Source organism: Loxodonta africana, chromosome X, assembly GCF_030014295.1.
Source record: "Loxodonta africana isolate mLoxAfr1 chromosome X, mLoxAfr1.hap2, whole genome shotgun sequence".
NCBI lineage: Eukaryota > Metazoa > Chordata > Mammalia > Proboscidea > Elephantidae > Loxodonta > Loxodonta africana.
Window position 1 is genome coordinate 64713522 of NC_087369.1, and position 17308 is coordinate 64730829.

Genomic DNA, 17308 nt, shown 5'->3' on the forward strand with positions numbered 1-17308 from the left:
AGACGAAAGGATATCTATCCAAGATGCTCATCGAACCCCATTTAAGATTGATCCAAAAAGAAAAACACCAAGACATATTATCATCAAACTCGCTAAAATGCAAGATAAACAGAAAATTTTAAAAGCAGCCAGGGAGAAAAGAAAGGTTTCCTTCAAGGAGAGTCAATAAGAATAAGTTCACACTACTCAGCAGAAACCATGCAGGCAAGAAGGGAATGGGACGACATGTACAGAGCACTGAAGGAGAAGAACTGCCAGCCAAGGATCATATATCCAGCAAAACTCTCTCTCAAATATGAAGGCGAAATTAAGATATTTACAGATAAACACAAGTTTAGAGAATTTGCAAAAACCAAACCAAAGCTACAAGAAATACTAAAGGATATTGTTTGGTCAGAAAACCAATAATATCAGATATCAGCACAATACAAGGTCACAAAACAGAATGTCCTGATATCAACTCAAATAGGGAAATCACAAAAACAAACAAATTAAGATTAATTAAAAAAAAATAATACACATAACAGGGAATCATGGAAGTCAATAGGTAAAAGATCACAATAATCAAAAAGAGGGACTAAATACACGAGGCATTGAACTGCCAGATGGAGAGTGATACAAGGCGATATACAACAATACAAGTTAGGTTTTTACTTAGAAAAATAGGGGTAAATAAAAAGGTAACCACAAAAAGGTATAACAACTCCATAACTGAAGATAAAAGCCAAGAAAAACGTAACGACTCAACTAACAAAGTCAAACACTATGAAAATGAGGATCTCACAATTTACTAAGAAAAACGTCTCAGCACAAAAAAGTATGTGGAAAAATGAAATTGCCAACAACACACATGAAAAGGCATCAAAATGACAACACTAAAAACTTATTTGTCTATAATTACGCTGAATGTAAATGGACTAAATGCACCAATAAAGAGACAGAGAGTCTCGGACTGGATAAAGAAACACGATCCATCTATATGCTCCTACAAGAGACACACCTTAGACATAGAGACACAAACAAACTAAAACTCAAAGGATGAAAAAAATATATCAAGCAAACAATAAGCAAAAAAGAAGAGGAGTAGCAATTTTAATTTCTGACAAAATAGACTTTAGACTTAAATCCACCACAAAGGATAAAGAAGGACACTATATAATGATAAAAGGGACAATTGATCAAGAAGACATAATCATATTAAATATTTAGGCACCCAATGACAGGGCTGCAAGATACATAAATCAAATTTTAACAGAACTGAAAAGTGAGATAGACACCTCCACAATTATAGTAGGAGACTTCAACACACCACTTTCGGAGAAGGACAGAACATCCAGTAAGAAGCTCAATAGAGACACGGAAGACCTACTTACAACAATCAACCAACTTGACCTCATCGACTTATACAGAACTCTCCACCCAACTGCTGCAAAGTATACTTTTTTTTCTAGCGCACATGGAACATTCTCTAGAAAAGACCACATATTAGGTCATAAAACAAACCTTTGCAGAGTCCAAAACATCGAAATATTACAAAGCATCTTCTCAGACCACAAGGCAATAAAACGAGAAATCAATAACAGAAAAACTAGGGAAAAGAAATCAAATACTTGGAAAATGAACAATACCCTCCTCAAAAAAGACTGGGTTATACAAGAAATCAAGGAGGGAATAAGGAAATTCATAGAATGCAATGAGAATGAAAATACTTCCTATCAAAACCTCTGGGACACAGCAAAAGCAGAGCTCAGAGGCCAATTTATATTGATAAATGCACACATACAAAAAGAAGAAAGAGCCAAAAGCAGAGAGCTGTCCCTACAACTTGAACAAATAGAAAGTGAGCAACAAAAGAACCCATCAGGCACAAGAAGAAAACAAATCATAAAAATTAGAGCTGAACTAAATGAATTAGAGAACAGAAAAACAATTGAAAGAAGTAACAAAGCCAAAAGCTGGTTCTTTGAAAAAATTAACAAAATTGATAAACCATTGGCTAGACTGACTAAAGAAATACAGGAAATGAAACAAATAACCTGAATAAGAAACGAGAAGGACCACATCACAACAGAACCAAATGAAATTAAAAGAATCATTTCAGATTACTACGAAAAATTCTACTCTAACAAATTTGCAAACCTAGAAGAAATGGATGAATTCCTGGAAAAACACTACCTACCTAAACACATTCAGAAGTAGAACAACTAAATAGACCCATAACAAAAAAAGAGATTGAAACGGTAATCAAAAAACTCCCAACAAAAAAAAAGCCCTGGCCCGGACGGCTTCACTGCAGAGTTCTACCAAACTTTCAGAGAAGAGTTAACACCACTACTACTGAAGGTATTTCAAAGCATAGAAAATGACGGAATACTACCCAACTCATTCTATGAAGCCACCATCTCCCTGATACCAAAACCAGGTAAAGACATTACAAAAAAAGAAAATTATACACCTATATCCTTCATGAATATAGATGTAAAAATACTCAACAAAATTCTAGCCAATAGAATCCAACAACACATCAAAAAAATCATTCACCCTGATCAAGTGGGATTTATACCAGGTATGCAAGGCTGGTTTAATATCAGAAAAACCATTAATGTAATCCATCACATAAATAAAACAAAAGATAAAAACCACATGATCTTATCAATTGATGCAGAAAAGGCATTTGACAAAGTCCAACACCCATTTATGATTAAAACTCTTACCAAAATAGGAACTGAAGGAAAATTCCTCAACATAATAAAGGGCATCTATGCAAAGCCAACAGCCAATATCACTCTAAATGGAGAGAACCTGAAAGCATTTCCCTTGAGAACGGGAACCAGACAAGGATGCCCTTTATCACTGCTCTTATTCAACATCGTGTTGGAAGTCCTAGCCAGGGCAATTAGGCTAGACAAAGAAATAAAGGGCATCCAGATTGGCAAGGAGGAAGTAAAGTTATCACTATTTGCAGTTGACATGATCTTATATACAGAAAACCCTAAGGAATCCCCCAGAAAACTACTGAAACTCATAGAAGAGTTTGGCAGAGTCTCAGGTTATAAAATAAACATACAAAAATCACTTGGATTCCTCTACATCAACAAAAAGAACACCGAAGAGGAAATAACCAAATCAACACCATTCACAGTAGCCCCCAGGAAGATAAAATACTTAGGAATAAATCTTACCAAGGATGTAAAAGACCTATACAAAGAAAACTACAAAGCTCTACTACAAGAAATTCAAAAGGACATACTTAAGTGGAAAAACATACCTTGCTCATGGATAGGAAGACTTAACATAGTCAAAATGTCTATTTTACCAAAAGCCATCTATACATATGACGCACTTCCGATCCAAATTCCAATGTCATATTTTAAGGGGATAGGGAAACAAATCACCAATTTCATATGGAAGGGAAAGAAACCCCGGATAAACAAAGCATTACTGAAAAAGAAGAAAGTGGGAGGCCTCGCTCTACCTGATTTCAGAACCTATTATACAGCCACAGTAGTCAAAACAGCCTGGTACTGGTACAACAACAGGCACATAGACCAATGGAACAGAATTGAGAACCCAGATATAAATCCATCCACGTATGAGCAGCTGATATTTGACAAAGGACCAGTGTCAGTCAATTGGGGAAAGGATAGCCTTTTTAACAAATGGTGCTGGCATAACTGGATATCCATTTGCAAAAGAATGAAACAGGACCCGTACCTCATACCATGCACAAAAACTAACTCCAAGTGGATCAAAGACCTAAACATAAAGACTAAAACGATAAAGATTATGGAAGAAAAAATAGGGACAACCCTAGGAGCCCTAATACAAGGCATAAACAGAATACAAAACATTACCAAAAATGACGAAGAGAAACCCGATAACTGGGAGCTCCTAAAAATCAAACACCTATGCTCATCTAAAGACTTCACCAAAAGAGTAAAAAGACCACCTATAGACTGGGAAAGAATTTTCAGCTATGACATCTCAGACCAGCACCTGATCTCCAAAATCGACATGATTCTGTCAAAACTCAACCACAAAAAGACAAACAACCCAATCAAGAAGTGGGCAAAGGAGATGAACACACATTTCACTAAAGAAGATATTCAGGCAGCCAAGAGATACATGAGAAAATGCTCTCGATCATTAGCCATTAGAGAAATGCAAATTAAAACTACGATGAGATTCCATCTCACTCCAACAAGGCTGGCATTAATCCAAAAAACACAAAATAATAAATGTTGGAGAGGCTGTGGAGAGATTGGAACTCTTATACACTGCTGGTGGGAATGTAAAATGGTACAACCACTTTGGAAATCTATCTGGCGTTATCTTAAACAGTTAGAAACAGAACTATCATACAACCCAGAAATCCCACTCCTCGGAATATACCCTAGAGATACAAGAGCCTTCATACAAACAGATATATGCACACCCATGTTTACTGCAGCTCTGTTTACAATAGCAAAAAGCTGGAAGCAACCAAGGTGTCCATCAACGGATGAATGGGTAAATAAATTGTGGTATATTCATACAATGGAATACTACGCATCGATAAAGAACAGTGACGAATCTCTGAAACATTTCATAATAAGGAGGAACCTGGAAGGCATTATGCTGAGTGAAATTAGTCAGAGGCAAAAGGACAAATATTGTATAAGACCACTATTATAAGATCTTGAGAAATAGTAAAAACTGAGAAGAACACATACTTTTTTGGTTCCGAAGGGGGGAGGGAGGGAGGGAGGGAGGGAGGGAGAGGGTTTTTTATTGATTAATCAGTAGATAAGAACTGCTTTGGGTGAAGGGAAAGACAACACTCAATACATGGAAGGTCAGCTCAATTGGACTGGACCAAAAGCAAAGAAGTTTCCGGGATAAAATGAAGGCTTCAAAGGTCAGCAGAGCAAGCGCGTGGGTCTGGGGAACATGGTTTGAGGGGACTTCTAAGTCAATTGGCAAAATAATTCTATTATGAAAACATTCTGCATCCCACTTTGAAATGTGGCGTCTGGGGTCTTAAATGCTAACAAGTGGCCATCTAAGATGCATCAATTGGTCTCAACCCACCTGGAGCAAAGGAAAATGAAGAACACCAAGGTCACATGACAACTAGGAGCCCAAGAGACAGAAAGGGCCACATGAACCAGAGACCTACATCATCCTGAGACCAGAAGAACTAGTTGGTGCCCTGCCACAATCGATGACTGCCCTGACAGGGAGCACAACAGAGAACTCCTGAGGGAGCAGGAGATCAGTGGGATGCAGACCCCAAATTCTCATAAAAAGACCATACTTAATGGTCTGACTGAGACTGGAGGAGTCCCGGCAGCCATGCTCCCCAGACCTTCTGTTGGCAGAGGACAGGAACCATCCCCGAAGACAACTCATCGGACATGAAAGGGACTGGTCGGCGGGTGGGAGAGAGATGCTGATGAAGAGTGAGCTAATTATATCAGGTGGACACTTGAGAGTGGGTTGGCAGCTCTTGTCTGGAGAGGGGATGGGAGGATAGAGAGAGAGGGAAGCTGGCAAAATTGTCACGAAAGGAGAGACTGAAAGGGCTGACTCAATAGGGGAAGAGCAGGTGGGAGTATGGAGTAAGATGTATGTAAACTTATATGTGACAGACTGATTGGATTTGTAAACGTTCACTTGAAGTGAATAAAAGTTAATAAAAAAAAAAGACCACGTATAGTGTGATTCCATTTATATAAAATACCCAGAGTAGGCAAATCCATAGAGAAAGAAAGTACAAAAGTGACTGCCAGGGGCTGGAGGGCGGAAGAATGAGAAATGCCTGCTAATGGGGTTTCTTTTGGGGGCGATGAAAATTTTCTGATGTTAGACAGTAATAATGGTTATAGAACCTTGTGAATATTCTAAAAAAACTGAATTGTACCCTTTAAAATGGTAAATTTTACAATACATGAATTATATCTCAATTTTTAAAAAGTACATTTAACCGAATGAAAATAAAAATATGGCGTATCAAAAAATTTGTGGGATACAGCTTAATCACTGCTGAGGGAAACTTACAGCACTATATGCTTACATTAGAAAAGAAATTCTCAAATCAATAACCTAAACTCCCACCTCAAGAAACTAGAAAAAGAAGAGCAAAATCAACCCAAGGCAAGCATAAAAGAAGGAAAAGTAAAGATGAAAGCAGAAATCAATGAAACTGAAAACAAAAAGACAGTAGAGAAAATCAATGAAACAAAAAGTGGCTCTTTGAAAAGATAAAAAAAAATCGACAAGCCTTTAGCAAGACTGAAGCAGAATAAAAGAGAAAAAACAAACTACTAATACCAGGAATGAAAGAGAAGGTATCACTAGAGACCTAGAAGACATCAAAAGGGTAATAAGAAAATACTACAAACAAATCTATACATGTGAATTTGACAACTTAGACAAAATGGGCCAATTCCTTGTAAAGCACAACTTAATATGAAACAATTTGAATATCTTATAAAAACTAAGAAAATTGAATTGTAATTAAAAACTTAACCCAAAAATCTCTAAGTCCATATGATTTCATGGAGAATTTTACCAAACATTTCAAGAAAATTTAACACTAATTCTAATTAAAGAAATCAAAAGATCTAAATAGATGGAGAGACATACTATGTTCATGGACTAGAAGATTCAACATAGTAAAGATGTCAATTCTCCCCAAACAGACAACTGAGGGGACTTTTTCAAAACACACATATTTTGATTCCCCAGTTAATAATTGCTAGGGGTGAAGCCCAGACATGTATTGTTTAGAGGAAAAAACCTCTAAACCCACCCCAGGTCATTCTGATTTATAACCAGCCTCCAAGTCACTATCACTAGAGTCATGGGGCTGAAAGTTCTGTACTCTATCTGTCCACCAACTTGACATCAGCCCAGTGCAACGGAATCTATTAACCTCCTCCTAGACTTTCCCACCCACAACCTCCCCAAGTGACCATGCTGCCTACTGGCCACCATATGAATTTTCTTTAAGTCCAGTTCTGAGCCTTTAGCTGATAAGGGAGGGATATCCCACATAATTGGATTAATGCATTATGGGGAGTGGTTGGCTCTGGAGCCACAAGCTCTCTTCCTCTTCCCACCCTTCCAAAACCCTCCCAGAGGAACCCAGGGAAGACCTGTAGGAATGAAAAGTGTCTGTCCTTGCTTCACGGAACACCTGTAGCACTTATCCACCTGGTCCCCAAAGAACATCTCATTCTGATTAGAGGAGCTGCTCCAGCACTCAAAGAGAGTAAGGTTGGCATTGGTTGGGCGGATCAGGTAGAAGATCTTCTCACCCTGAAACAAAAAAAGGTTGAAGTGCCAAAAATATCAACGATTTCCAGAAAAGTCCTCCAGAGGGACTCCAAAGCCCTATTCTCTCTCTCACACTCTAAGACCATGGTAGTTTATCAGAATTCTTTCCCAAAACTACCCAAGTATCATTTTTCCATGGATCTGGAAAACTTCAAAAGGTCCTTTTGCACTTCTCACTAACTGAGCCCAAAAGATTGGCAAAAACAATTTAGAAAGGGCATTTCAAACAAAATTGCTCAAGTTAGGACAAATGTACACTGAGGGCTCCTATTTTCAATGTCATGCCAGATGAAAAATGGTCTCTATAGAAAAGTAGATGAATACTACTAGCCCTAGGAGAATTTAAGGCCACATTACTGAAGACAAGAGAACTGAATATCCCTTTAAATGCCATTTACAGAGTGTTCCCACTCGCACCTGCAATCAAAGCTAATAAAAGTTTAAAAGTTCAGTAATAGCCCAAGGACTTCTGAAAAAGTATATGTTAGGTGATTATCTGTTGGAAAAACATTTTATTTCCTGATTGTGTTTTGCCTGGATAATCACCAGAGATAATTTGGCAAAATAAAACAAAAATTCATTAGTACAAAGATATCCCTAACCCACAGCTTGATTTGTTTAACCAATATTTCACGATAAGAATTTTCAACATAAAAAAAGTACCATTAGAAATATCTCATGTACAATTGGAGAAATTTGCATTGGGTCTATAGATTATAGTATCATATCAATGTTAATTTCTGATTTTGATAACTATACTGTGGTAATAAAAGATAATGCCTTTGTTTTTAGGAGCTACGCATTGAATTATAAAGAGATAAAGAGACATCTAACATTTACATGACAGCACTTTCGTTTATACATTCTAATTTCTTCCTGATAAAACAATGGAAACAACTAGTTCAGGATTTGTGATCATTTGGATAGGAGCTATATCCAGGTTTTCTGCCCTTTTCTTTGAGTTTCTGATAATAAAACTAAATAGTATGAAGAATGATGAAAAACAATTTTAATTATTTTTAAAAATTTTTTCCAGACCTCAAAGCTCCTTTACAGTCATTGACAATCAGTGTCAATTACAAATTTGTAATAACCACTAAAAGGGAAACCATCTACGGGAGGCCTGACATTTAAAAAAAAAAAACTCATAAATGTTTTATCTTGATTATGGTGGTAGTTACACGACCATATACAACTGTTAAATTTCATCAAATTGTATGCTTAAATGGGTGAATTTTATGGTATAGAAATTATACCTCAATAAAGTTGAGAGAAGGGGAAGTTTCTCATAATGTTATCAGGAATGTCTGAAGTAAATATAGCCATTTCCATACATGGTGGTAGGAGTGTAAATTGGTTCACTGAAGAAGATAACAGTTGGAGAAAACCTTAGGCACCTACTGGTATTCAAAAATTTTTGTGATTAAACATCAAAACTGTAGAGCAGAAACAGGCCACCATTGTAGCCACCAAGTGCCCAATCTAGATAGAGCAGTAATGTGGAAATGTCACCCAAATAGAATCTGGGAGGTGGGCAGGGCTCAGCAGCCTGTTCTGTGCTGACAGAAATAGGGAGGTGCAAGGCCTGTCTGCCTCCAGAAGCCATATCCATTCCTACCTTGAGCACATGGTACCAGACTGAGGTGCCGCCAAAGTCAATGTGAAAGTCTGTATAGCTATCCCGTACACTCATGAGGCAGTACTTCTGCACACTGGGCCTCTCAAATACACACTCCTCCGGCCACAAGTTCTCCACCCATGAAAGCTTCCGAACAATCTTGGGTGTCTCCACAAGGTTAGAAAGCCTAGCAAGGAAGGGGTGGAGAGCAGACATCAGCTAATGGAGGTATGCTGAGGTAGACTGACAAAGTCCATTGGCTTCCAATACTTTTGAATATTGGGAATTTCACCAATTGAAGGTTGAAGTCTGAATGAAATGACCATATCTCAGTGAGGGTCAGATAAGACAGAGAACAAGTTCTCTCCATAGAATCCCTAAGAGCACATGCGACATATTTCCATAAGTCTGGTCAGCATCCTCATTCCACTCAGTTCCAGAAGTCCCAAGTCCCAGCTCCAGTTGAAGGTGATCATTTCCTCTACTAAATGCTCATGCTTCCCTTCTCTTCCACTGAGGCCCGCACACTTGGCACTTGGTTTATTACAGATTTTGTACTGTCCCCGTCTCATAGTGTCTTCTTTATGAAGAACCACTACAGAACCCTCTCGGGGCTGAGTTCAGGTAAAGAAGCATTTCTCCCAAGTATGGGGCTGGTTGTGTCCTATGTAAAACCACAAATTTTGTAATAGATCATGCTTCCTTCTTTGTTCTGATCTTGGGGAAACTCCGTAAAAACTCTACAGCCTATCTCCACCAGCTATACAGACATCCAACTATCCGGACTATTCATTTTGTGTGTAGACTACTTACCAGATGCATCCTATTTCCTAATCTTTATCTTCCTTTTGTTCCAATTTTCCCTTCCTTTCCCCTCTATCCTGTATAGTATTCATCTCTGAAAGCTACTTCACATAGTACTTCAGGATGAAGTGAAGTATAAATTAAAAAATGCAATTAAAAAAAATCCTCAAGTTATTTAACTTTGCATGTTAAAACCAACTGTAACAGTTTTGATATTGCAATACAGTTATGTAAAATGTTACCATTGGGGTAAAATGGCTGAAGAGTATAAAGGACCTTCTTGTACTTTTTTTTTTTTTGCAATTTCCTGTGTCTATAATTGTTTCAAAATAAAAAGCTTTAAAAAACCCAGTAGATAATCAGACAGTAAGCTTCCTAAGGGCAAAAAGGTTACATTACAATTTCTTAGTATTTCCTACAGTTCTGAGTACAGAGGAGACTACTTATCTATTGAGTGAATGAGTTCAGATAAAATCATTTAAGACTCTCATTAAAATGTTATAAGTGTTTTCTTTTTGTTTCTTTTTTAATATATAACCTTATTCTTAATAAAACAAAACTACTTGGGGATAATTTTAGTAAATCTATTTCCAAGGACAGAGGACTTATCCTGGTAGTTAAACAGTGACTATGCCACACTTTAAGTATCAGAAAAAAGGTCTAAGAAAGTTGTGCTAGGACTTGTAGGAGACAAAAAGAATAATTAACACAGCTACTGTGTAATCTATCCAATGCTAGAAACTGTGGAAGAGAAATAGGTATCGGCAGTTTGAACATGAGCAGTTACCCTAGAAAGTATAAACAAGCTCCCCATCCCAAAGAAAGAAATCTCCAGGAGGAAGGGAAAGGAACACTAATACATATTCAGTTCAAGTTCAAGGAGTCCATGAGTGTCACAAATGGTTAAGTGCTTGACTATTAGCCAAAAGGTTGGCAGTTCAAACCCACCCAGAGGCACTTCAGAAAGCAGGCCCGGCGATCCGCTTCTGAAAGGTTACAGCCTTGAAAACCCTATGGACCAGCTCTCTGCTCAGCACACATGGGGTCACCATGAGTTGGACTCAACTCAGTGGTAACTAACAACACCACCATAAGTTCCAAGCACTTTGTTAGACTTTTTAGTTACTCCTGCCCCTCCTACCTTGTATCAGAGAATTCCAAACTAATGACATTGAGAACTTTCTCCCTCTTCCCGCTGTAATAATATTTCACAAAATCACCGAGCTTCATCTTGCAGTCAGCCTGGCGGGTCACATCAATCACATCAATCTCTTTGTCAGAACCTGGAATAAAAAGATGGGTTCTGCACCAAGTGGTTTCAAGGACTGGGAAGACTCTCTCATCCTCTCACCAGTCCCTAGAATGGCCTTAAAACCCCTCTCCCCAGGCACCGTATGTGTATGTGTGTATGTTTGGGGAGTGGGGAGCTGGGGAGCTGGGGATAAAAATCCATCCACACGTTCCTTAAACCTATGTGCTGGGTCCAGGCCTGCCAGAACTATGGAAACGGCTGACACACAGCCCGACCCATAGTACAACCTACCTGCTTGGACCCTGCTTCCTAACTTCGTCTCTTCCTCTCCCTCAAAAAATCATACCCAAAGACAACTGACATGTGAGAGCAAGAGTCAGAGGTTTTACCATCTCAACAGAGAGATCATAATCCCTAGTACTCCCCAGATAAATAATGGGGTTCGACCTGGGGTTTTGTTGTATATTAGAAGGAGGAGGAAGAAGAGACCAGGATTTTGGTTCTAGCTTTGCCAAAAAACTACTTTAGGCAAGACATTTTCACCTCAGATTTGCAAGATGGCTAGAAAGGAAATACAACAGGTATATTGGAGGGGAAGGGACACAGGTGTTGACAGGAACGAACAATGTCACAGTTAAGAGGGCCTGTGGTTTGAAAACATTATGCTGAGTGAACTAAGTCAGTTGCAAAAGAACAAATACTGTATGATATCACGTATATGAAATAAGCAAATATATAGAAACCAAAAATTATTAGTGTTTACCAGGGGTGGAAGGGAGGAGGACAGGGGGAGTTTTTGCTTAGGGGGCAGTGAGTTTATGTCAATGGTGGTAGAATAATTTGGAAAAGGACAGTGAAATTGGTTGTACAAGTTGAAGAATGTAATCAGTATCACTGAATTATATATGTAGAAACTGTTGAATCGGTGTATCTTTTCATAATTAAAAAAAGCATAAAAAAGAGGGCCTGTGGTGTCTTACCAACATAGTGTTCCACATCCCTCACAGTGAATGATGGTGAGGGTAGCGTCATCCCTAACCCATCCTTCTTCAAGACCAGGATGGGTACACTGAAGCTATTCTCTTCCAGGAATTCCACGGTAAGCTGACTTCCAGTGGGCTTCAGAATCACTTCATCTGAGCTGTGGGCCACACAAGAGAAACCCTGAGCCTCCAGAGGCCCTGCCCACTGAAAGCCTCACTGGATGCTGCCATACACCCAAGAGGTGGTTGGGGGCAGAGAGAACAGGAGCTTCCTGAGGGGACACAGCATAGGCTGGCAACTAACGACATAAACTTCACATGACAGGGAAGAAATGACCTGTACAAGGCAAGAGGCTAGGTCATGGGCAGAGATGGGGAACTAAACCCAGGGTATCAATCGGTGCTCTTCTCTGGATGACCAGGGAAGAAATGAGTCAACAGCCTACCCAGGAGGAAAAGACATAGCTTACAAGTTTAGCTAATTTGTTCTAACCCAGAGCAACAATCTCCACATTTCAAAAAACTGACAAAGAGAAAAGACAAAAGCAATTTTTATAACCACTTCTTCAACCGAAAAAAAAACCCAAACCCATTGCCATCAAGTCAATTCCGACTCATAGTGACCCTATAGGACAGAGTAGAACTGCCACATAGAGTTTCTAAGGAGCACCTGGTGGATCTGAACTGCCGACCTTTTGGTTAGTAGCCATAGCTCTTAACCACTATGCCACCAGGGCTTCCACTTCTTCAACACATGTACTCCATTAATTAAACAATGGGAGTTTAAAAATAATAATAAATTTAACTACATAAAAATCCAAATGTTTTGCAAGGAAAAATATGATGGAGTTTTAAAAACTAACAAAACTAGGAAAAAGATATTTGTAACACGTATGCCAAAGGATTATTTTCTTTACAATACAAAGAGCTGTTAATAATCAGTAAGAAACAGAGTCAGTAACCCAACAGAAATGTCAAACAACAAAAGTAGGTAGTTAACAGAGAAAAAAAATAAAGATGGTTTATAAGCATAAAAAAATACTCACCTTCATAATTAAAGAAATGCAAACAGAAACAAGATTTTATTTTTTTATCTTATCAAAAAAGGCAAACATCAAAAAGTTTGATAATAAACATTGTTAGCCAGAAAATAAGGAAATAGGCACCCTCACACACTGTCTGGTATAGCCACTTTGAAGACAATTTGGAAATATTTATAAACATTTCTAAAGTACATACTCTTAGACTTAGCAATTTCACTTTTAGGCATTAAACCTAAAGATATACTCACGCACATGTGCAAAGACAAATACAAAGATATCCTTTGCAGTATTTTTTTTCTAATAGCAAAATACTGGAATTAAATGTTTACCAATAGAAGACTGATAAATAAATTATTATATATCCATAAAATAGGACACTAAACAGCCGTGAAAAAGGACAAAGAGCATCCGTATGTATTGATGTACTGTTATGGATTGATTTCCAATATACATAATTTAGGTTAAAAAAAAAAAGCAAGACCAGAACAATACAGAAAGTTTCCATTTGTGTAAAAAAAGAAAAAATGATACACACACGTATACAATAATACTTTAAAAAATCACCTATATGAGACCAAACAGTCAACAACTACTTTAAAACAAAGATGAGAATGTAACGGGGCAGGGAAACTACATTAACGGAAATGAACAACCAGAACGGAAATAATGAGAATGTTCATGCACTGTGAAGAATGTAACCGATGTATGTCACTGAACAATTTGTGCAGAAATTGTTGAATGGGAATCTAAACTGCTGTGTAAATCTTCACAGAAAACACAATAAAATATTACTAAAAAGACAAAAAAAATGCACAAGAAATTGTTGATTTGGAGGAAGGGGCCTGAGGAGTCTGGAGTAGAAAGGAGACACTTCCGACTCCCTCCCTTTAAATAAATATCTACATACATATAAAGTTAAAGAAACACTTATAATTCCAAACACTTTGATTACAGAACAGCTGAAATGGTTCAGTGAGTTAAAAGCCAAGCAAGAGAGTGCTTTATTCATTTATTTTTTAACTCATTATTTCTGCTCAATTCCAGTGATTTATTTTTAATAAGGCCAGCTTAATAAATTCTTTTTCATGATTGTAAAAGAAATACACAACCACTCAACATTTTTTGTTTTAAGTTTCCTCTTCTCTACAAGGACAGAATTAAACTTTCTAATCTTTAAGACTCTTGAAAGTTCCAGCATTTGAGTGCATCAAAACATCCTCTCCTGAATTAGGGGATTATTGCTTCCCTATCTACCAAAAGTTTCTGCAAGAGGACCTTAATATATTCTGCACAAGAAATGGAACTCTAGCAACTGTTTCTCAGAAACTGACCAAAATACAAGATTCCTCACCAGAGGGAACTTGCAGAAACCTGAACCCAAATGGGGAAAGCACATAATGGGATGTCTAGTGGGAAACCTGGGAAGAGATGGGTCTCAGCCTCCCAGAGCCCTGGCATTCACCAGCTGTTGGACAGGAGTCCTCACCTGTCAAAGGTCCTACTCCGGAGCTCTCGAATGAACGAAGGACTCCCAGTCTTCACCGGCTTTCCCTTGTGTGTATCATGCCCTTTTGAAGATCCACGGCGTTTTTTCACTAAGCCAGGAAAAGACATGAGACCATGAGTCAGAATGGCCATAAGGTATAGATCCAAGAGCAAAGGCCTCTGCAAATCCTGCTTATCTTCCAATCTAACATCCCCTTGGAGCATCTGGAGTCAACAAGGCCCTCGCAGACTCAAGAAAGTTGGTGGAGAGGATGGATGCTTCCTCTGTGGAAGCCCTAGGGAGGAGAAGCCTCAAACTCTGCTTTTAGCAGAGCAGTTGCTGGCCTATTGGGCCTTCACAGGCTTCTGCTATTTCCAAAGGGAGGCAAATCTTAAGTACTTAGGCAAAGGTAACCACACTGTCAAGCTTCCTTTGCTTTGCCTCTGTCTGAAACCCCTTCTCTTGGAAACCTCAAGATCTACTTACTAACAGAGGGCCCATGTAAGACCTCGCAGTTGGGGCAGTGGTAGAGGTCAATGTCAGCAGCCTTCTCCTCTTCAACACCAACACAACTGGAAAAGAAAAAATCGGCCACAGTTTACAAAAATTTTATTTTTCATAAGGTCTAGAATTGTGCTGTCCAGTACAGATAGCTATTAGGCATACATTGGTTTCTACATATAAATTGATTAAAATTAAATAAAATTTGAAATTCCGTGCCTCTATCATTCTAGCCACATTTCAAGCGCTCAGTAGCCACTTGAACGTTTTTATCGATGCAGAAAAGTCCTATGGAACCACACTGGTCTAAAACAATTATGACAAAGCTAAAAATGTATATACCGTAAAGCTTCCTTAAGATTCGGAATGGTCAAAGCAGGAAAAGACTCTAGAGCAGTGGTGTCTAATAGAAATCTAATGTGATCCAAACACGTAATTTAAAATTTTCTAATAGCCACATTAAAAAAGTAAAAAGAAACAGGTGAAATTAATTTTAACACTTTATTTAACCCAATATACCCAAAATATTATTTTAACATGTAATCAAAATTTTAAAATTTAATGAGATATTTTATTAAATGAAAAGAACTGAAAAAGAATATTTTATAGTCAACAGTGGTTCTCTTGAAGATTACAAGTAGTCTTGTTTTCTCTTCCCTTTTCTGTATTTTCTACAACTAACATGTTACTTATTTCATATTTTAAAGTCTAAAAAAGATTTATTTAATTTTGAAAATCTGAGTTTGCAGTATGTGAGGTGGTAATTGCACAAAATTAAACCCTTCCTCATAAGGAAAGTCATCACTGGACCTCCAAATACCTACTGGCTAAGATTAATCTTCTAAAATCTTTGATCTGCTACACAAAGCAAAAAAAAAAAAAAAAAATCCACAGTCACCATCGAGTCAACCCCAACTCATGCCAACCCCATGCATGCAGAGTAGAACTGTGCTCCATAGATTTTTATTAGCTGAGTCTTCAGAAGTAGCTGGGTAGGCCTTTCTCCCAAGATGCCTCTGGGCGGATAGGACCTCCAACCTAACCTCTAGCCTTTCACTTAGCAGCCAAGCTTGTGAACCGTTTGCACCACCCATAACAGGGAACATAAAATAGAGTACCTATTATCCGTTGCCACTGAGTCGATTCCAACTCATAACAAGCCTATAGGACAGAGTAGAACTACCCCATAGGGCTTCCAAGAAGTGGCTGGTGGATTTGAACTGTCAACCTTTTGGTTAGCAGCCAATCTCTTAACTACTGGGCCAAAATGTTTCAGAAAAATCATTCTCATAAACTTGACTTCCCGGGATAAGGACTCCACCATGTTCCTGACTATCCTATGCTTATAAGCCTGTTGCATATCAATAAATTAGGGATATCACCATCAACTTTGTAGATTTTTAAGGGACAATTCAATCAGATAATGTATGTAAAGTGCCGAGCACAGTGAGCACAGTCTAGTATGCAATAAGTTAAGCAATAAGTGATAACTAATATTATTCTTTTACCCAGTTTACACCCCACCCTTCACCTCAAAACTTTTTTTTTTAAATGCATTCCGTATACCTTGCAGCATTAACCCTTCCAGTACTATTGGTGTAACTGTGTAACAGCCACTTTTTTATGCCTCTGGATCTCGTAGATAGTGCGTTATTCTGGTTCTATTGCATTTAGCGTCAAGGTGGGTCCCTTTTGAAATGCATGAAGCTCAGCAGACCGGAGCTGGAGCCTCACTGTTGTGTAGGTTGAGCATTCTATTAGGTGATGCTTCCTGGATGTGTTAGTTTTGTAAACTTTTGCCTTTTTTTCCTTAATTTCTGTGAAATAAGGCTTGCAAGCATGATTATGGCTTTCCTGTGTAATAGTTAGGGAGCCTCGATGGGTTTGTTTTGATTTTTCTGTGTCATATTTGGCAAACCAGAGGTTCCCCATGGAACCTAATGGAAAGGCCTTCTCAAACTATCTTTGTATTTTTTATTGGTATACTGTCACACCACAGATCAGTGGCGCCACAGTGCCACTTGCTTTACTGGTGGCTTGTATTACCATATCATGTATCTCAAAATCCATAACTCATATCAAAAATACTGAATTGGTCTTTGAATCAGCATGCCATAATTAGTGAAAACACAGCATCAAAAAAAATTTTTTTAATAAAAATTTAGTAATTAAATTAACTCACTTTCATGGACTACATGCTTTCTGTCTCACATCCCTGTTACCCTAGGACACTGTTCAAGAAGGAAGCCCCTCCAGGCATCTATCTTTCTTGAACTTTCATCCCCATATAGCTATGTGTTT

General features: G+C 38.1%; 1 protein-coding gene across 3 annotated transcripts in view; it reads right to left on the reverse strand.

The window, feature by feature from the left end:
- PHF8 (PHD finger protein 8) overlaps nucleotides 1–17308 on the reverse strand; it is a 129763-nt gene that overhangs the window by 97063 nt on the left and 15392 nt on the right. For 2 of the 3 annotated variants that reach the window (XM_064278352.1, XM_064278353.1), the window contains exons 3-8: nucleotides 14993–15078; nucleotides 14507–14615; nucleotides 11975–12135; nucleotides 10884–11025; nucleotides 8939–9125; nucleotides 7140–7302 (exon numbers count right to left, since the gene is read on the reverse strand). In XM_064278352.1, the coding sequence (XP_064134422.1) occupies nucleotides 7140–7302; nucleotides 8939–9125; nucleotides 10884–11025; nucleotides 11975–12135; nucleotides 14507–14615; nucleotides 14993–15078 (848 nt within the window). The remainder of the gene's footprint in view (nucleotides 1–7139; nucleotides 7303–8938; nucleotides 9126–10883; nucleotides 11026–11974; nucleotides 12136–14506; nucleotides 14616–14992; nucleotides 15079–17308) is intronic. The other variant, XM_064278354.1, reaches the window with a different exon arrangement.